We start from the raw sequence: 17,187 nt of genomic DNA, 5'->3' as shown, positions 1-17,187 counted from the left end.
GATTTTCCTGCTCCTTGGATGCTGCCTGACCTGCTGTGGTTTTCCAGCACCACTCTAATCGAGACATTGAATATGTACAGCAAAGAGGCAAAAGATGTTTAAAAAAACATCAAGTTTTTGTAGGCTTGGTGGGCCGAAGGGCCTGTTCTTGTGCCGTACTGTTGTGTTTTTGTTACGAAAAGGGAATTTAACAAGGAGCAATGGACAGGAGTACAGGGAGAAGGCAAGGTGATTGCATTAGGTGAGGGCCTGACAGACACAGTGGACTGTGTTCAAACAATTCTATGAAATTATTTTTATGCCTTTAAATGATGGAAAGATTCAGACACCGAGTGACACTCCTTCAATTCTCAGAACCACTGTTATGGCAACAAATAGGATGTATAACACCCTATCAATAGCAGTAGAATTTACAAGGGCTCTCACATTCCTGCCACATTTACCACTGGTTATTACTCGATTCTGCCGCCAGGCCCTGCGCTGTGCTCCATGTCGGAGTCCTTAGTTTGTTTTCATTGGTCCATCTTGTCCAATGTCCGTTGCCTCTCCGCGAAGTGCTGGAGCCGGCGTGAGGAGCAGCGTTCGTTTTCAAGATGGCGGCGCCCGCGGGTGGGAGGTCGCGAGCGCTGTGCTTCTTCATGAGCAGGCTGTGCCCGCCGAGGCAGCCCAGCCCTGGAGTCTGGGGACCGTCTGCACCATTCATCTGGCACTCGGAGTGGGACTGCGGCCACACAGCGGTCATGAGGCGCTTCAGGCACACAACCAGTCGGCAGCAGCAGGTCAACCTCGGGGGAGAGGAGGAAGCACCGGATCGGCCGCTGGCAACAGGAACGGGCAGTCAGCAAGGTGCGAGATACCGATCGGGGGGCACACTTCAGCCTTTCATGTATTTATTATGCATATAAGCACAAAGCATATTGCAAAATACATCGTAATGCTGTAATAAAAGATCAACGACAACATAAAAATACTGAAAACTAACTCGTCCTACCTATTAAGACATAGAAACAAAATGCAATTAAATTAAATAGTGTACTGAATCAGAGATCGAAGTGATTCATTTTGGTGGAAAGAAATGAGGAGAGGGCATACCGCTGGCAAGTTTGAACTGGAGTGGTGAGGAATAGGGATCGAGTGTGGTTGTGCACACAACTGTGAAGGTGGCAGAACCAGTTCAGTTTAACACTTACGCCGATAAGTTGAGGCATTGAAAATAAAACTCGGGACTGTATGTAAAACGTTCATAAATCACTACTTTGGCTGAAGTTGAAGTGTATCTTCTGTACAGTACTACACTTTGACCTGAAAAAGCACAGAAGCTGACAATATCTGACCTTGGAATGAACTATCCCCAAAAATAATTTTGGCAGCTACTGACTTGCTCGGTCACATCCTTGCTTTAACCTTTCCTGCTGCCATCCCTGATAAAAGTATTGGTCTGTCTAACCCTAGATGTTTCCCTAGCAACATGGCCCATCTGTACTGAGTCCAAGGAATGCAGACTTGAAAGACTGTAGTGGCTTTGTATTTAGCCATTCTCTATCAGATCTGGCTAAACCACCTATAACTTCAGTCTTGCTCATATAGTCATAGAGATGTACAACACTGAAACAAACCGTTCGGTCCAACTTGTCCATGCCAACAGATATCTTAACCTCCTCTAGTCCCATTTGCCAGCACTTAGCCCAAATCCCTCTAAACTCTTCTTATTCAGATGCCTTTTAAATGCTGTAATTGTACCAACCTCACCCAGTTTCTCTGGCAGCTCATCCCATATGCACACCACCCTCTGTGGAAAAAGTTGCCTCTTAGGTCCCTTTTATATCTTTCCCCTCTCATCCTAAACCTACGCCCTCTAGTTCTGGACTCCCAACACCAGGGAAAACACATTGTTTACTTATCCTATTCATGTCCCTCATGATGATATAAACCTCTGTAAGGTCACCCCTCACCCTAGCAACATCCTTGTAAGTCTTTTCTGAACGCTTTCAAGTTTCACAACATTCTTCCAATAGGAAGGAGACCAGAATTGCATGTAATATTCCAAAAGTGGCCTTACCAATGTCCTGTACAGCCTCAACATCACCTCCCAACTCCTAAACTCAGTACTCTGACCAATAAAGGAAAGCATACCAAATGCATTCTTCACTATCCTATCTACCTGCGACTCTACTTTCATGGGACTATGAACCTGCACTCCAAGGTCTCTTTGTCCAGCAAAATGCCCCAGGACCTTACCGTTAGGCTTGTAATTACCTGAATTACTCCTTAAGGAAGGACAACATTGGCCGTTTTCTGGAACCCTGCCAGAGGCCAAAGAGGATGCAAGGACTTGTTTAACTCCCTAGCTATTTCATGTCTTTTATCTCAAGGCACCCAACACTTCCTCCTGTGTGTTACCTGCCCTAGAGTATTTATCTGTCAAAATTTGTTTGCTTTGCTGAGTCATCTTAGAATGGAAAGATAACACTTAGCTTCTCTACTAGAAATTGTCTTGCACTCCTCAGTTATTTTCACCACTGTAAGGTGGAGGAGTTCGTGGTCTCCTTTGTTATAACCACTGATGATTGCATCTTTAGTCACATCAGATCTAAGATCTGGAATTCCCTTCTTGAACCTGTTCCACGTTTCTTACTCACATTTTTGTTTAAGGAAACTATTTACAATCTCCCTCTTTACCAATGTTTTTGGTCATCTGCCCTAAAATTACAGTGTGCCTCAGTGTCTAATTTTGCTTTGTGGTGTTCCTGTGACGTGCTCTGGTATGTTTTAAATGTTAAAGCTGCTCATGTAACCATAAGTTGATTCTGTAATCATTAAGATTTGATACTGTTAAATTAATTGAAATTATTTTTTCAGGATGTTAAAAGATATCAGTAAAAGGACCCCTGAAGCTGGTGAATTTCCTCGATGGTTAATTAGTTCACTAATGTCTTTAAGAGAAGAGCATGTTTTGTCTTTACCCAGTCTTTTATGTGTGACTCTGGTTTCATGTCAACTTAGTTGACCCTTCATTGTTCCCTAAAGTGGCCGAACAGGCTACTCAGTTCAATGAAGAAGGCAGTCCAGGGCAATTGGGCTGGGTTTGTGAAAGCTGGCTGAGTAAGTGATGCTCACGTTCTGAGAATTAACGTATTTAAAAATTTAAGTTTATGGTAATAATGGACGAGCTGAATTAATAACTTGCTTAGACAAGTTGGACCAAAGGGTCTGATTCCCTGCTACATGATTCTTTGACTGTTTAAAAAAAGTTAATGGATCAATAACTTTGCATAACTTCTGCAATGTTACTAAGAGCTGTCAATGCCAGAAAGTGCTAGGAATGTGTAAATGCAAGAATTGGAAATGTATTGTGAACTTGTATTTGATTTCCCATGTTCTGCATTCTTTGCTGAACCAACCAATCTCGACTGTGATCATTCAGATTGTAGTTGGCTGACTTGTGGTTGGAGTGGAATCTTGAGGAGGGGAGGAAGTCTACAATTGCTCTGCAACCGCTTGGAATCTGTGGTCACAACTTGTATAATAGTCCTTAAATGATGGTATCTGATGATTTCTAACACCGCAATCTGCTATCTTGTAGAAAAGAAGCAAAGAATTGATGTTCCAATTTTTTAGGACTTTGATGATGGCTGGCATACTGAATTCAACTAAAGGTTTTGTTTAGATTTACAGGCCCTTCTTCAAGAGTTTCCACAGCCTAAGAACCTGCTGGTTCAAGTCATGCAACGAGCTCTGAAGGTTTCTAATGTAAATGATCACATTGTCTACAAATCATTTGATGGGCACATCAAAGTAAGTGCTTATCAATGTTTATTTTCAATATAATTTGATGAAATTACTTGTGGCCAGTTTGGTCTTTACATTTGTATGTGGAGAGGACAATTAGGCTCCTTGATTCCACACTCCCAGTTGTGCAACCATATCACCTGCAAAAAAGTATTGGATTAGTGACCTTCAAATCTTCAGTAATCCAGAGAAAGTGAGTTCAAATCCCACTATGGCAGGTTTACAATTTGCATTCAGTCAAAACAAAATCTGGAATTGAAAAGCTAATATCAACAAAAAGTGACTATGGAGCTATTAGAGTGCCATAAAAGTGCAACTGGTTCATCTTAATATTCTTTTACAAAGGAAACCTGCTGACCATACCTGTTTTAGTGCTTGTGTGATTGCAGTTCAACATTAGCAGGCCTGCCTTTTAATTTGATGTGGCCATGCAAAGTAGCCAGTTCTATTTCTTGGGATGGCCAATGAGTGTTGCCTAGACAGTAGGCTGCACACGTTCTGCTACTGAATAATTTAAAGACAAAAGGACCAAAGTGATTCTTTCATGTGACTATCTATAAAGAATCTGACGGTATCCTTAAAGGAGGCTACTCAGTCTAGGGTGCCCCAGCCAACTGTTTGACAGAACTCTAATTAATCCCACTTTCTTGCTCTTTTTCCCAGAGCCCTGCAAAGTATATTTCCAGTATGTATTCAACTTTCTTTTGAAAACTAATGAATCTAATTTCTTTAACCTCCCAAGAGAACTCTTTCATCAGTTCTCAGGTGGCAGGACTCAATCTGAAGATTGAGTGATGTGTGTTGTATTGATTTCTTCAGTGTGCTGTACTATTGGATACATCGCTGCTTTTGACCCCTTTCCTCAAATTGCTGGGTAGATTATGTTGCTGGTTGAATGAACAATGTTCTACTAGAAGCCTCTAACCAATGCTGACAATTGTTTATTGAAATGAGGTTAGGGACAAGTTAACCTGTTCTATGTGTCAGTTCTACAAAAATACAAATTATTACTGTTCCTGACTGCAATTTGGCATGAATTGTTGAGTGGGTTCTAATCACCTTGGTTGACCTCGCCTAATTTTGTTTTGGTATGTTTCAACCTCTCTTGAAGCTTGACCTTTTCTTAAAAACAGTTCATAGTTTTACAGCACACTTGGTTGTCTAGACCAAGCGATTGGTCCGCCTATGTGAACCAAAATGTTGGCATTATGTGTTTCATTGTTTCTGTGCTACAAATACAGTCTCAGCAGATCCACAGCAGTGTTTTTGCTCTGTATAAAATTTTCCCATCCTGCTTTCTATAACCTCGTTGAAGTTGATCACACATTAAATTCTGCAAATTTCATTAACTTATGTTATTTTGCCGTAGCCCCATTTTCTAAATTAACTGCATCTCTGATGTTGGCTACAAAGTTTGAAGTTGTACTTAAAATTCCTGAGTCTAAATCTTTAAACAGTGAACAGCTGTAGCCATGGCTGTGATCCGTGTGATCTCTGAAATCAGTTTTGGTCACGTTTTCACCCCTAATGATTTGAAACTGTTCCTGGGAGCAGGAGGTGATTTTTCCCTTGAGCTGGACTTGCCCTGTCAGCAGGGCCTAGGCTTGCTCTGAGCAGTTATAACCTTCTGGCCTGTTTTATTCTTAATATATTTCAGTACATCTCTGATTTTACAGTATGCAATGCCAACTGTTATTTCTAGCTGTACCTTATGGCTTGTTGGCAATTTATAACAGTCTTTTTTCTTTTACAAAGAAAACAGTTCTGTACATTGGTTGGCCAAGAAAACTAAAAGTGGAAGGTTTTGGCAATAAGAAAGTCGTTGCAGAGAAACATGCTGCTGCAGCTGCCTGCAGGATATTCAAGGTATGATAATGCGACATTGGTTGCTGAGAATGTTTGCACTTGCGATCATCTGGCACAGAGATTCCATTTGTTTTCTGTGTGTCCCCAGATGTACTTTACAGAGGGCCTTTTGCAAGTTTCCCGATGGACTGAGGGTATTGATGAGGCTCATGGTTAGACTTGTTAGATGAGAACATAAGAACGAGGAGCAGGAGTAGGTAATTCAGCCTCTCAAACCTGCTTTAGCATATAATGTGATTATCGCTGATCTCATCTTAGCTTCAACTCCGCTTGCCTGCCTATTCTCCATAACCTTTCAATCCATCTGTCGATCTTAAATTTACTCAATGTCTTGGCAACCATCTCATTCTGGGGTAGCGAATTCCACAGATTCACAACCCTTTGAGAGAAGTAATTTTTGTTTGTGTCTGATTTAAATCTGCTCCCCCTTAACATAAAACTATGACATCTCATTCTAGATTGCTCCACATGAAGAACTGTCCTGTAACTACCTTATCAGTCCCCTTTGATGTCTTGTATGCGTTAATTTGATCTCTTCTCATTTTTCTAAATTCAAGAGAATGTAGTCTAAGACTGGTCAATCTCTCTTCATAAAATAAACGTCTCATCTCTGGAGTCAATCTAGTGAACCTTCTGTGAACTACCTCCAATGCTGATATGGGCATGGATCATTTCAGTATCTGAACTACAACCCTCATCAAGTAAAGGGACCAAAATTGTATGCATTATTCCAGGTGACAGTTGCAACAACACTTCCCTACTTTTACACTACGTTCCTTTAGCAATAAACGCCAAATTTCCATTTGATTTATTTGTTATCTGTTGTACCTGCTTAGTAGTTTTCTGTGATTTATGCATGAGGAAACCCAGATGTCTCTGAATCAAAGCACTCTGATGCTTTTTTTCACTTAGATAATAAGTTGCCTTTTTAAGCCTCCGACAAAAATAAGTAACTTCACACTTAGATTAGATTAGATTAGATTAGATTAGATTAGATTACTTACAGTGTGGAAACAGGCCCTTCAGCCCAACAAGTCCACACCGCCCCGCCGAAGCGCAACCCACCCATACCCCTACATCTACCCCTTACCTACACTACGGGCAATTTAGGATGGTCAATTCACCTGACCTGCACATCTTTGAACTGTGGGAGGAAACCGGAGCACCCGGAGGAAACCCACACAGACACGGGGAGAACGTGCAAACTCCACACAGTCAGTCGCCTGAGGCGGGAATTGAACCCGGGTTTCTGGCGCTGTGAGGCAGCAGTGCTAACCACTGTCCCACCGTGCCGCCCAACTTATTCATGTTAAACTTCACCTGCCAAATTTTGGCCCATTCATTGAACCTATCCTGATACATTTATAAATTTTTTACATCTTCATTGCATTTACTTTCCCACTTATTTTAGTGTCACCTGCAAATGTGGCTAATGTACTTTCTATCCCTGCTCCCAGGTCATTAATAGAGATTGTAAATATTTTAGCCAGGCAACCGAACCTTGTGGTACCCCACTATTTCCAATGAGAAAAACACTCATTTATCCCGATTCTCTCCTTTTCTTTGGTTAGCCAATCCTATATCCAACCTGGTAACTGACCCCAACCCCATGCTGCTCTTCAGAAATTAAGGATCTGGTGCAGTGTAGTGTGTGATTACGTGCTAATAAAACTGGGGTTTTGCAGGCATATTACAACTTGTTTATTAGTACCAAAACCAGGAGAGGAGTCAACCACAATAATTAGTTGGGCTCAGTTGTGATATCATTGGTTTTCAAATATCCTTGCCACCTTTTCTAGTGGGTAATTAATGCCTGTGAGGATCATCAGTGCACATTCAATTATTAACAAAGAGGCAGTAAAGATGAAGTTCTCGCCTTTGATATGCCCTGATACTTCTGATCTTATGTTGGAAGGAAAGCCATTTTTGGAGCATCTGAAGATGGTTTAGCCCAGGAGGAGCTTAAGGGCTTTTGTGGTAGTGCTCCTACCTCTGGACTAGGATCCCTGGGTTCAAGTTCACCTGCTCCTGGGATGTGTCATAACATCTGCAAACAATTTGATTAAAATATATACCCTGAGGAGCTTAAGGACGTTTGTGGTGCAGTAGTAGTATCTGTAACCCCACCTACTCCAGAGGTGTAATGATATCTCTGAACAGGTTGATTAGAAAACATGCCCATGCTCTTACTGTGATGTTCTCGAACTGAATCAAATATCCTTTCACACCTGTAACTATTTAGCTACCATAAAGGAAGATGGTGGGGGTCAACCATCTCAGCCATAGGACGTCAGTGCAGGAATACCTTAAGATAGTTTCCTGGGTCCAGCCATCTCCAACTGCTTCAGCAGTGGCCCTCCCTCCATCATATGATTAAAAAGTGAGAATGTTGCTGCTGGCAGTACTATTCCCTGCTATTTGTGACTCTTCAGATACTGAAATGATCCATGCCTACATCAGTAAGACCTAGATGGCAGCCAGATTTAGGCAGACAAGTGGCAAGTAGCATTTGCATCATTAGAAGTACGAGACAATGCCCACCAACAGAGAATCCAATCATTGCCCCTGTATTTTCACTTGAATGAGCATCATCGAATCCCCATTGTCAGCATTCTGGGGTTACCATTGACCAAAAGCAGACCTGGCCATGTAAATACTGTATCTAGTAGCTATATAAAACCATGGTCGCAAGTGTAGGCTATAGGCTGGGAATTCTGAGACGAGTGACTCCTTTCCTGAGGCCACTAAGCGTGTCCACCATCTACAAGGCACACTTCAGGAGTTTGATGGAATGTTCACCACTTTGTTGCTGAGTAGGGCTTCACTAACATTCATGAGGCTCAACATCATTAAGGACAATGCAGCCTCTTTGCTCGGCACTCCATCTATTACCTCTGAAATTCATTCCATCCACCACTGACACAATTGAAGCCATGTGTTCCATCTACAAGATGCACTGCAGCAACTCAAAAGCTAGCAGCATCTTTCACATGGTGGTCCCAATCCTTCGCCACCCCACCAAAATCTTTCACTGTCACTGGGTCATCGTTCTGGAACTCCCCAGTCGTACTATGTGAACATGTATCTCTTATGGACTTCAACAGGTCAAGAAGGTAGTTTACTGCCAATATATCGAGGACAGTTAAGGATGGGCATTAAATGCTGGCCTAGCTGGCAATAGCCACAATTTGTGGGTAAAAAAGGAAAAAATATTTCTAGTCTAATCTGGTACTGTATAAGTGGTCACCTTGCTTTAAGGACAAATGCATAAAGTCCAAAGTTGATGGAATTTATCTTGTAACAATATACCACAGATTGAAATAGACTTTGCTGATGGTATTCATTTTTTAAGACTGTATCTTGTTGATTTTGTTTGGCAGCAATGGGGTCTGCTGGGACCAAAGAATCAGCTGTTCCAAGCTCAAGACTACCAGGATTTGGCTGCAAAATTTGCTGCTTTACCTCCGACTGAAGTGGACTCGGTGATGAACAACTCAACCAACAATGCTCATAAGATAGCCTTCAGGCAGAAGAATATTGAGAAAGAAACATCTGCACCAACTGAAGTGGGTCTGCTGGAGGAAAATGAGGTGGACGAGGAGGTAGAGGAAGGGACAATGGACTGCACAGAGTTTCTCTCTATCACAGACAAAACACCTCAGCATAAACTGATGTCAAGGTAATCTCAATAGGTATTTAATCGTCTTTTGTCTTAAAGTGTTGGCTGGATGCAGCAAATCCAACAATTAAAAGGGAAGCTGTAACATTGATACCTGTGATTGCTTCAAACATTCAAACAGGTAGTTCAGCCATGAGGCTATAAAGGTGGCTATCAGGCTTAACGATGCATTAAAAACAGGAACGATGGAAATACTTAGCAAGCCAAACAGCATCTACAGGAGGAAGAAACAAAATTAATATTTTGGGTGAAAGACAAGTGCTATCTGACATGCTATTTCTATTACCTAGCATCTGCAGTAATTTGATTACTTAGGATTGCAATGCCTGACCAAACCAGCACCATTGTTAAAAGCAGAGTATAAGATATACAAGAATCATCATGTGTGTCAGACTTGCATCAGTAATACCACTTTTGCCTCTGGAGTTGTGCAGATTAGGTGAATTGACCATGGGAAATTGCCCATAGTGTTCAGGGATGTGTAGGTTAGGTGCATTAGTAAGGGGTAAATACAGGAGAATAGGGTAGGGGAATGGGTGTGGTTTGGTTACTCTTCGGTGGGTCACTGTGGACCTGTTGGGCTGAAGGGCCTGTTTCCACACTGTAGGGACTCTGTGATTTATTGGTTGATGTCCCAGTACAGCATCTTGAGCAAACAATCTAGGTCTAGACTGGCATCGAGCATAAGTCCTTAATCTGAAATACACATACTTGAATTAATAAAGGAAAGAAATGTATAATGAGAATGGAATAATTGACAATCTAGCTGTGCAAGGTCCCTTGGAGAAAAGTGACCATGATGTGGTAAAATTCTTCATTTAAGATGGAGGGTAACATAGTTGATTCTGAGATTAGGGTCCTGAATCTAAATAAAGAAAACTGCTTTAAGGGATAATGGTGAATAGGCAATGACAAATAATTAAAGAGCTCAAGGAAGAACTGTAAAATTGTTCATTTCTGTCAGGCACAAAATAAAAGGGAAAGGTGGTCTGACCATGGCTAACAAGGGAAATTGGGGATAATATTAGATCCAAGAGAGGAGCGTACAAATTGGCTGAAAAAAAAAACAAATGATCTGATGATTTGGAGCAGGTTACATATCAGTAATGGTTGTCAAGGGAATTGAATAAGAGGAGGAAAATAGAGTATGAGAGTAAGCTTGACTGGAAGCTTTCTTGATTGATTGTAAAAGCTTCTTTAGGTATTTGAAGAGAAAAAAGGTCAGTGAAGACACCTCTAAGTTCCTTACAGTCAGAAACAAGGGAAATTGCAGTGGGGAAAAAGAAATAGCAAACCAATTAAAACTGTATTTTGGTTCATTAAGGAGGTCTACTCTCTCCTTAGTTAGTCTTTTGTCCTTAATATATTAGTAGAATCTCTTTGGATTCTGCTTAACTCTTATTTGCTAAAGCTTTCTCTTTTTGCCCTCCTGATTTCCCTCTTAAGTATACTTCTACTCCAGGCATTCACTCAATCCCAGCTATCTATACCTGACGTATGCTTCCTTCTTTTTCTTGACCAGACCCTCAATTTTTCTAGTCATCCAGTATTCCCTACATCTATCAACTTTGCCCTTCTCGCTAACAGGAACATGCTGTCTCTGATCTCTCGTTACCTCATTTTTGAAGGTCTCCCACTTTCCAATCGATGCTTTTCCTGCAAACAGCCTCACCCAGTCAACTTTTGAAAGTTGCTACCTAAAACAATCAAAATTGGCCTTCCTCCAAATTAGAACTCTAACTTTTAGATTAAATCTATCCTTTTCAATAATCATTTTAAAACTAATAAAATTATGATCACTTGCCCCTAAGTGCTCTCCCACTGACACTGCAGTCACTTTCCCTGCCTTATTTCCCAAGAATAAGGTCAAGCTTTGGTAGGTGCATCCACATATTGAATAAAAATCTTTTCTAGTGCACACTTAATAAAATCCTCTCCATCCAAGCCCTTAATACTGTGGCAGTCCCAGTCTATGTTCAGTAGATATCTGAAATCTGATGTATTTGCTCCTTAATTTCCTACTCACTCTCTGGGGGCCTATACTACAATCCCAATAAAGTGATCAGCCCCTCCTGATTTCTCAGTTCCATCCATAGAGTTTCTCAGACCTTCACTGAACATTCCCCCAGGAATATCCTCCCTAAGTACAACCAAATATTATCCTTTACTAAAAATGCTGCTATTCTTCCTCTCGGGTCCCCCTTTCTGTCCTTCTTATAGCATCTATACCCTGGAACATTAAGTTGCACGATCTCTTTGGCACCCTCTCCCTCCTGGTTTAAAGTCTCCCGAGTAGCACTAGCAAATCTCTCTGCTTGGATCTAATACATGCCTCTAGGCACCATGTGTCTCTGAAGAAAAGGCTTGCATTTCATGAAAATAAGGGATGGCAGGGAAGGGTGGGAGAGAAATTATTTAAGTAACTATCACTGTTGTTCATAAAAATTGTGCTGTTTTTCCAATTGTTAAGATTTGTTTCTGAACTCTTGCATCTAGTCCACTTCCAGATTTGAAGTTGCATGTTTGAAGGCAAAAAGAAATATAGGGAGTATTGAACCTGAACAGTTGGTGATGATTAAAGATCAGCCTAAGAGTCAATCTATATAGATTACTGGATCTTCTGCAGATATTTATCTACAGATATGTTTCTGCCCTGAATTTTCCTTCCCTTTTAAGCTTACTGTGTGATGTCATAAACTGTTGTGATTATCAGTGATGCTACCATGAGCTCATAAAGTAACAGTTTGCTATTGTCCTATAGTATCACTGTAGAACAAGATTTATTTTTGAATGCAATCAGTATGTAATCTCTTTGTGGCATTGTATAATCAACTGCAGTTTTCTTTTCTTTCCTGTCCCCACTGTTTATCTGGGTCAGTGTTAACGCTGATTTTTCTCTCTGTTTGGACAGGGCAGTTCAGAATATCATGACAGATAACACCAGTGCAATGAAGGCCCTCACACAGTTTCCTGAGCCGAAGAACCTCCTATCAAAAGTCATACAAATTGCAACCACCTCTTCTACGGTCACGGTATGTAAAAGCGAATGATGAGGAAACACCTTGGTTACTGTCCCTCTCAAAGACCTGATAGGGCCTGATTTGGGGCCGAGAGAAAGTGGAAAGAAGGGAATGTTGGCTGGGGATGCCAGCAGGTAGAGTTGAGCAGGCCAGGTTAATGATCTGGAATTTTGCTTAACATTTTATTCTTGGGGACCAAGCAATTAAATCTGTAAGTTGAATCTAACATAGAAAGTTTCTCCATGGTGAAGATGAATAAATGGTGCATAGTGTCCTTGAAAGCATCAAATGTACAAAGCTATACTTGTTGCCTGCCCACCAAAAGTTTCCTTGTCCTATTCAAACCCCTCTATATTTTCTGTTTCCCATTCCATCACTGGTTTCAAAGTTTTCAGATCTTTTGGCCTTCCTCTTATGAACTGATTCCTGAAAACACACTACATCAGTATCTGTTACTACTTTGGTAATTTTCTTAAATTAATTATTAGGCAGTACTATGGACAGTATAGATGATAGCATAAAATTGCAAAATAGACTAATGGGGAAGCTGTGGCAGATGGAGTTTAAGATCAGCAACTGTGATGTTATCCGTTTTGGGACTGATAAAGGATAGATCAGGCTACTTTCTAAATGTTATGCAGTTAAATACAATGGACGTCCAAAGAGAATTAGGTTTTCAGGTGCATTGGTCCTTAAAATGTCACAAACAGAAAAAAAATCATGAAAGCTAATGGAATGTTTGACCTTTATATCTAGAGGACTGGAGTACAAGAATACAGAAATTATGCTGCATTATACTTAACTCTGGTTAGATCCTACTTGGAATATTGTGGACAGATGTGGGCACCATGTCTTAGGAAGGATCTATTGATATAGCATAGAACATTTTAGCGCAGTACAGGCCCTTTGGCCCTCGATGTTGCGCCGACCTGTGAAACCGATTTGAAGCCCATCTAACCTTTATATTTTCGTCCATATGTTTATCCAATGACTATTTAAATGCCCTTAAAGTTAGCGAGTCTACTACTGTTCCATCAGGCAGTTCCACACCCCTATTACTCTCTGGGTAAAGAAACTACCTTTGACATCTGTACTATACTTATCACCTCTCAATTTAAAGCTATGTCCCCTTGTGCTAGCCATCACCATCTGAGGAAAAATGCTCTCGCTGTCCACCCTATCTAACCCTCTGATTATGTGTCTCAATTCTTGTCTCAAAAGGCAGCCTCAAGTCCCTCAGCCTTTCCTCGTAAGATCTTCCCTCCATATCAGGCAACATCCTAGTAAATCTTCTCTGCACCCTTTCTAAAGCTTCCACATGCTTCCAATAATTCGGTGACCAGAACTGAATGGAATACTCCAAATGTGGCCACACCAGAGTTTTGTACAGCTGCAGCATGACCTCATGGCTCCGAAATTCAATCCATCTATTAATAAAAGCTAACACACGGTATGCCTTCTTAACGATCCTATCAACCTAGATGGCAACTTTCAGGGATCTATGTACATCAACACCGAGATCTCTCTGCTCATTCTTGGTAGTAGAAAGAATCTTACCATCAGCCCAGTACTCTGCATTCCTGTTGCTTCTTCCAAAGAGAATCACCTCACACTTTTCCACATTAAACTCCATTTGCCATCTCTCAACCCAGCTCTGCAGCTTATCTATGTCCCTCTGTAACCCGCAACATCCTTGGACACTATCCACAACTTTACTGACCTTAGTGTCATCCGCAAATTTACTAACCGATCCTTCTACACCCTCATCCAGGTCATTTATAAAAATGACAAACAACAGTGGCCCCAAAACAGATCCTTGTGGTACACCACTAGTAACTGAATTCCAGGATGAACGTTTCCTATCAACCACCACCCTCTGTCTTCTTTCAGCTAGCCAAATTCTGATCAAAACCGCTAAATCACCCTCAATCCCATGCCTCTGTATTTTGTGCAATAGACTACCATGGGAACCTTATAAAACACCTTACACCACAACAGCTTTACCCTCATCCACCTGTTTGGTCACCTTCTCAAAGAACCCAATAAGGTTTGTGAGGCACAACCTACTCTTCACAAAACCGTGTATACTAATCAACTTATTCCACTCTAGGTGATTAAAATCCTACCTCTTATAGTCTTTTCCAACACTTTAGCCACAAATGAAGGAATGCTCACTGGCCTATAATTACCAGAGTTTTCTCTACTCCCGTACTTGAACAAGGGAACAACATTTGTTATCCTCCAATCTTCTGGCACTATTCCTGTAGACAATGATGACATCAAGATCAAAGCCAAAGGGTCTGCAGTCTCCTCCCTGGCTTCCCATAGAATCCTAGGATAAATCCCATCCAGCCCAGGGGGCATATCTATTTTCACATGTTCCAGAATTGCTAACATCTCCTCCTTGTGCACTTCAATCCCATCTATTCTGTATCTCAGTATTCTCCTCGCCAACATCATCTTTTTCCAGTGTGAATACTGATGAAAAATATTCATTTAGTGCTTCCCCTATCTCCTCTGACTCCATGCACAACTTTCGACTGCTATCCTTGATTGGCTGTAATCTCACTCCAGTCATTCTTTTATTCCTGATATACCTATAGAAAGCCTTAGGGTTTTCCTTGATCCTATCTGCCAACAACTTCTAATGTCCCCTCCTGGCTCTTCCTAATTCTGTCTTTCCTGGCTAACTTGTAACTCTCAAGCACCCTAACTGAGCCTTCATGTCTCATCCTGACACAAGCCTTCTTTTCCTGCTTGACAAGAGCTTCAATTTCTTTAGTAAACCACAACTCCCTCATTCGATAACTTCCTCCTTGCCTGCTAGATACATACTTATCAAGGATACGCAGCAGCTGTTCCTTGAATAAGCTCCACATTTCTATTGTGCCCATCCCTTGCAGTTTTCTTCCCATCCTATGCATTCTAAATCTTACCTAATCACACCATAATTGCCTTTCCCCCAGCTATAACTCTTGCCCTGTGGTATATACCTATCCCTTTCCATTGCTAAGGTAAACATAACTGAATTGTGGTCACTATCACCAAAGTGCTCACCTACCTCCAAGTCTAACACCTGGCTGGGTTCATTACCCAGTACCAAATCCATATGGCCTCGCCCCTTGTTAGCCTATCTACATACTGTGTCAGGAAACCCTCCTGCACACATTGGACAAAAACTAACCCATCTCAAATACTCGAACTATAGTATTCTCAGTCAATATTTGGAAAGTCAAAGGCCCCCATAACAACTACCCTGGCACTCTCGCTCCTATTGAGAATCATTTTTGCTATCCTTTCATCTACACCTCTGGAAACATTCGGAGGCTGAGAGAAAACTCCCATCAGGGTGACCTCTCCTTTCCTGTTTCTAACCTCAGTCCATACTACCTCAATGGATGAGTCCTCAAATGTCCTTTCTGCCACCGTAATACTGTCCTTGATTAATAATGCCATCCCCGCCCTTATCATTTTTTTATTAGATTAGTTTACTTACAGTGTGGAAACAGGTCCTTTGGCCCAACAAGTCCACACCGACCCTCTGAACAGCAACCCACCCAGACCCATTCCCCTACATTTACCCCTTCACCTAACGTACGGGCAATTTAGCACGGCCAGTTCACCTAACCTGCACATCTTTGGATTGTGGGAGGAAACTGGAGCACCCGGAGGAAGCCCACGCAGACACTGGGAGAATGTGCAAACTCCACATAGGCAGTTGCCCAAGGTGGGACTTGAACCTGGGTCTCTGGCGCTGTGAGGCAGCAGTGCTAACCACTATGCCACTGTGCCGCCCCAGCAGGCCCTTCGGCCCAACAAGTCCACACCGACCCTCCAAAGAGCAACCCACCTAGACCCATTCCCCTGCATTTACCCCTTCACCTAACACTATGGGCAATTTATTACGGCCAGATCACCTAACCTGTACATCTTTAGACTGTGGGAGGAAACCGGAGCACCCAAAGGAAACCTGTGCAGACACGGGGAGAATGTGCAAACTCCACACACACAGTTGCCCGAGGCGGGTTTTGAACCCGGGTCTCTTATCATCTTCTCTGTTCATTGTGAAACAGCTAAATCCTGGAACCTGCAACAACCATTCCTGTCCCTCTCTATCTATGTCTCCAAAATGACCTTGGAGAGAATACAGTATAGTTTACAAGAATAATGCCTAGACTTCAGGGGTTAAATTATGAGAATAGATTATGCAAATTAGGTCTGATTTCTCTTGAGTTTATAAGATTAAGGAGTGATCTGATCAAAGTCTTCAAAATGTTAATAAGAAACGATAGGGTAGATAACGATAAACTATTTTCACTGATTGGGGATTCTAGAACAAGGGGCATAGTTTCAGAATTAGGGCCAAATTGTTCAGGAGAGATGTTAGGAAGCACAGATACACAACGGGTGATAGGGGTTTGGATCTCCTTTCTACAAATGTTAGTGGATCCTAGATCAGTTGTTAACTGTCAATCTGAGTTAGATGCATTTTTGTTAAGCAGAAGTATTAAGGGAAATGGGCCAAAAGGCAGGTACATAGGCAACAGATCAGCCATGATCTGATTGAATGCTGAAACAGGCTCAAGGGGCTGAATGTCTTGGCCTTATGTGTTTCTTGGATTAAAGTTTATGTTATGTAACTCTCTCACCTTGGCACAAATTCTATTGATTTTCTATTTCCAGGAGTTATTGCTTCACATTTGGAATCAGCATCTGGGATATTACCATTGATTTTAGTGCTTCTGGGCCAGGAAGAGAGTGAATAAATGTTTTTTCTGCTGTTGTGTAACTCGGATAGCTTAGCTCATTATGGTTTGATTGAACTATCTTCTC

General features: G+C 41.6%; 1 protein-coding gene across 1 annotated transcript in view; it reads left to right on the top strand.

Annotated features, from left to right (window-relative positions):
- The first annotated feature begins 565 nt into the window (after positions 1-565).
- dhx30 (DEAH (Asp-Glu-Ala-His) box helicase 30) overlaps positions 566-17,187 on the top strand; it is an 89,685-nt gene continuing 73,063 nt past the window's right edge. Inside the window, exons 1-5 of the mRNA XM_072570118.1 lie at positions 566-846; positions 3,668-3,795; positions 5,545-5,655; positions 9,036-9,334; positions 12,246-12,366. Coding sequence (XP_072426219.1) covers positions 594-846; positions 3,668-3,795; positions 5,545-5,655; positions 9,036-9,334; positions 12,246-12,366 — 912 coding nt within the window. The 5' untranslated portion in view covers positions 566-593. The remainder of the gene's footprint in view (positions 847-3,667; positions 3,796-5,544; positions 5,656-9,035; positions 9,335-12,245; positions 12,367-17,187) is intronic.

The sequence above is a fragment of the Chiloscyllium punctatum genome, chromosome 5 (genome assembly GCF_047496795.1).
Source record: "Chiloscyllium punctatum isolate Juve2018m chromosome 5, sChiPun1.3, whole genome shotgun sequence".
Lineage (NCBI taxonomy): Eukaryota > Metazoa > Chordata > Chondrichthyes > Orectolobiformes > Hemiscylliidae > Chiloscyllium > Chiloscyllium punctatum.
The sequence above is the reverse complement of the archived record's forward strand: the minus strand, read 5'-3'. Positions and strand labels throughout refer to the sequence as shown.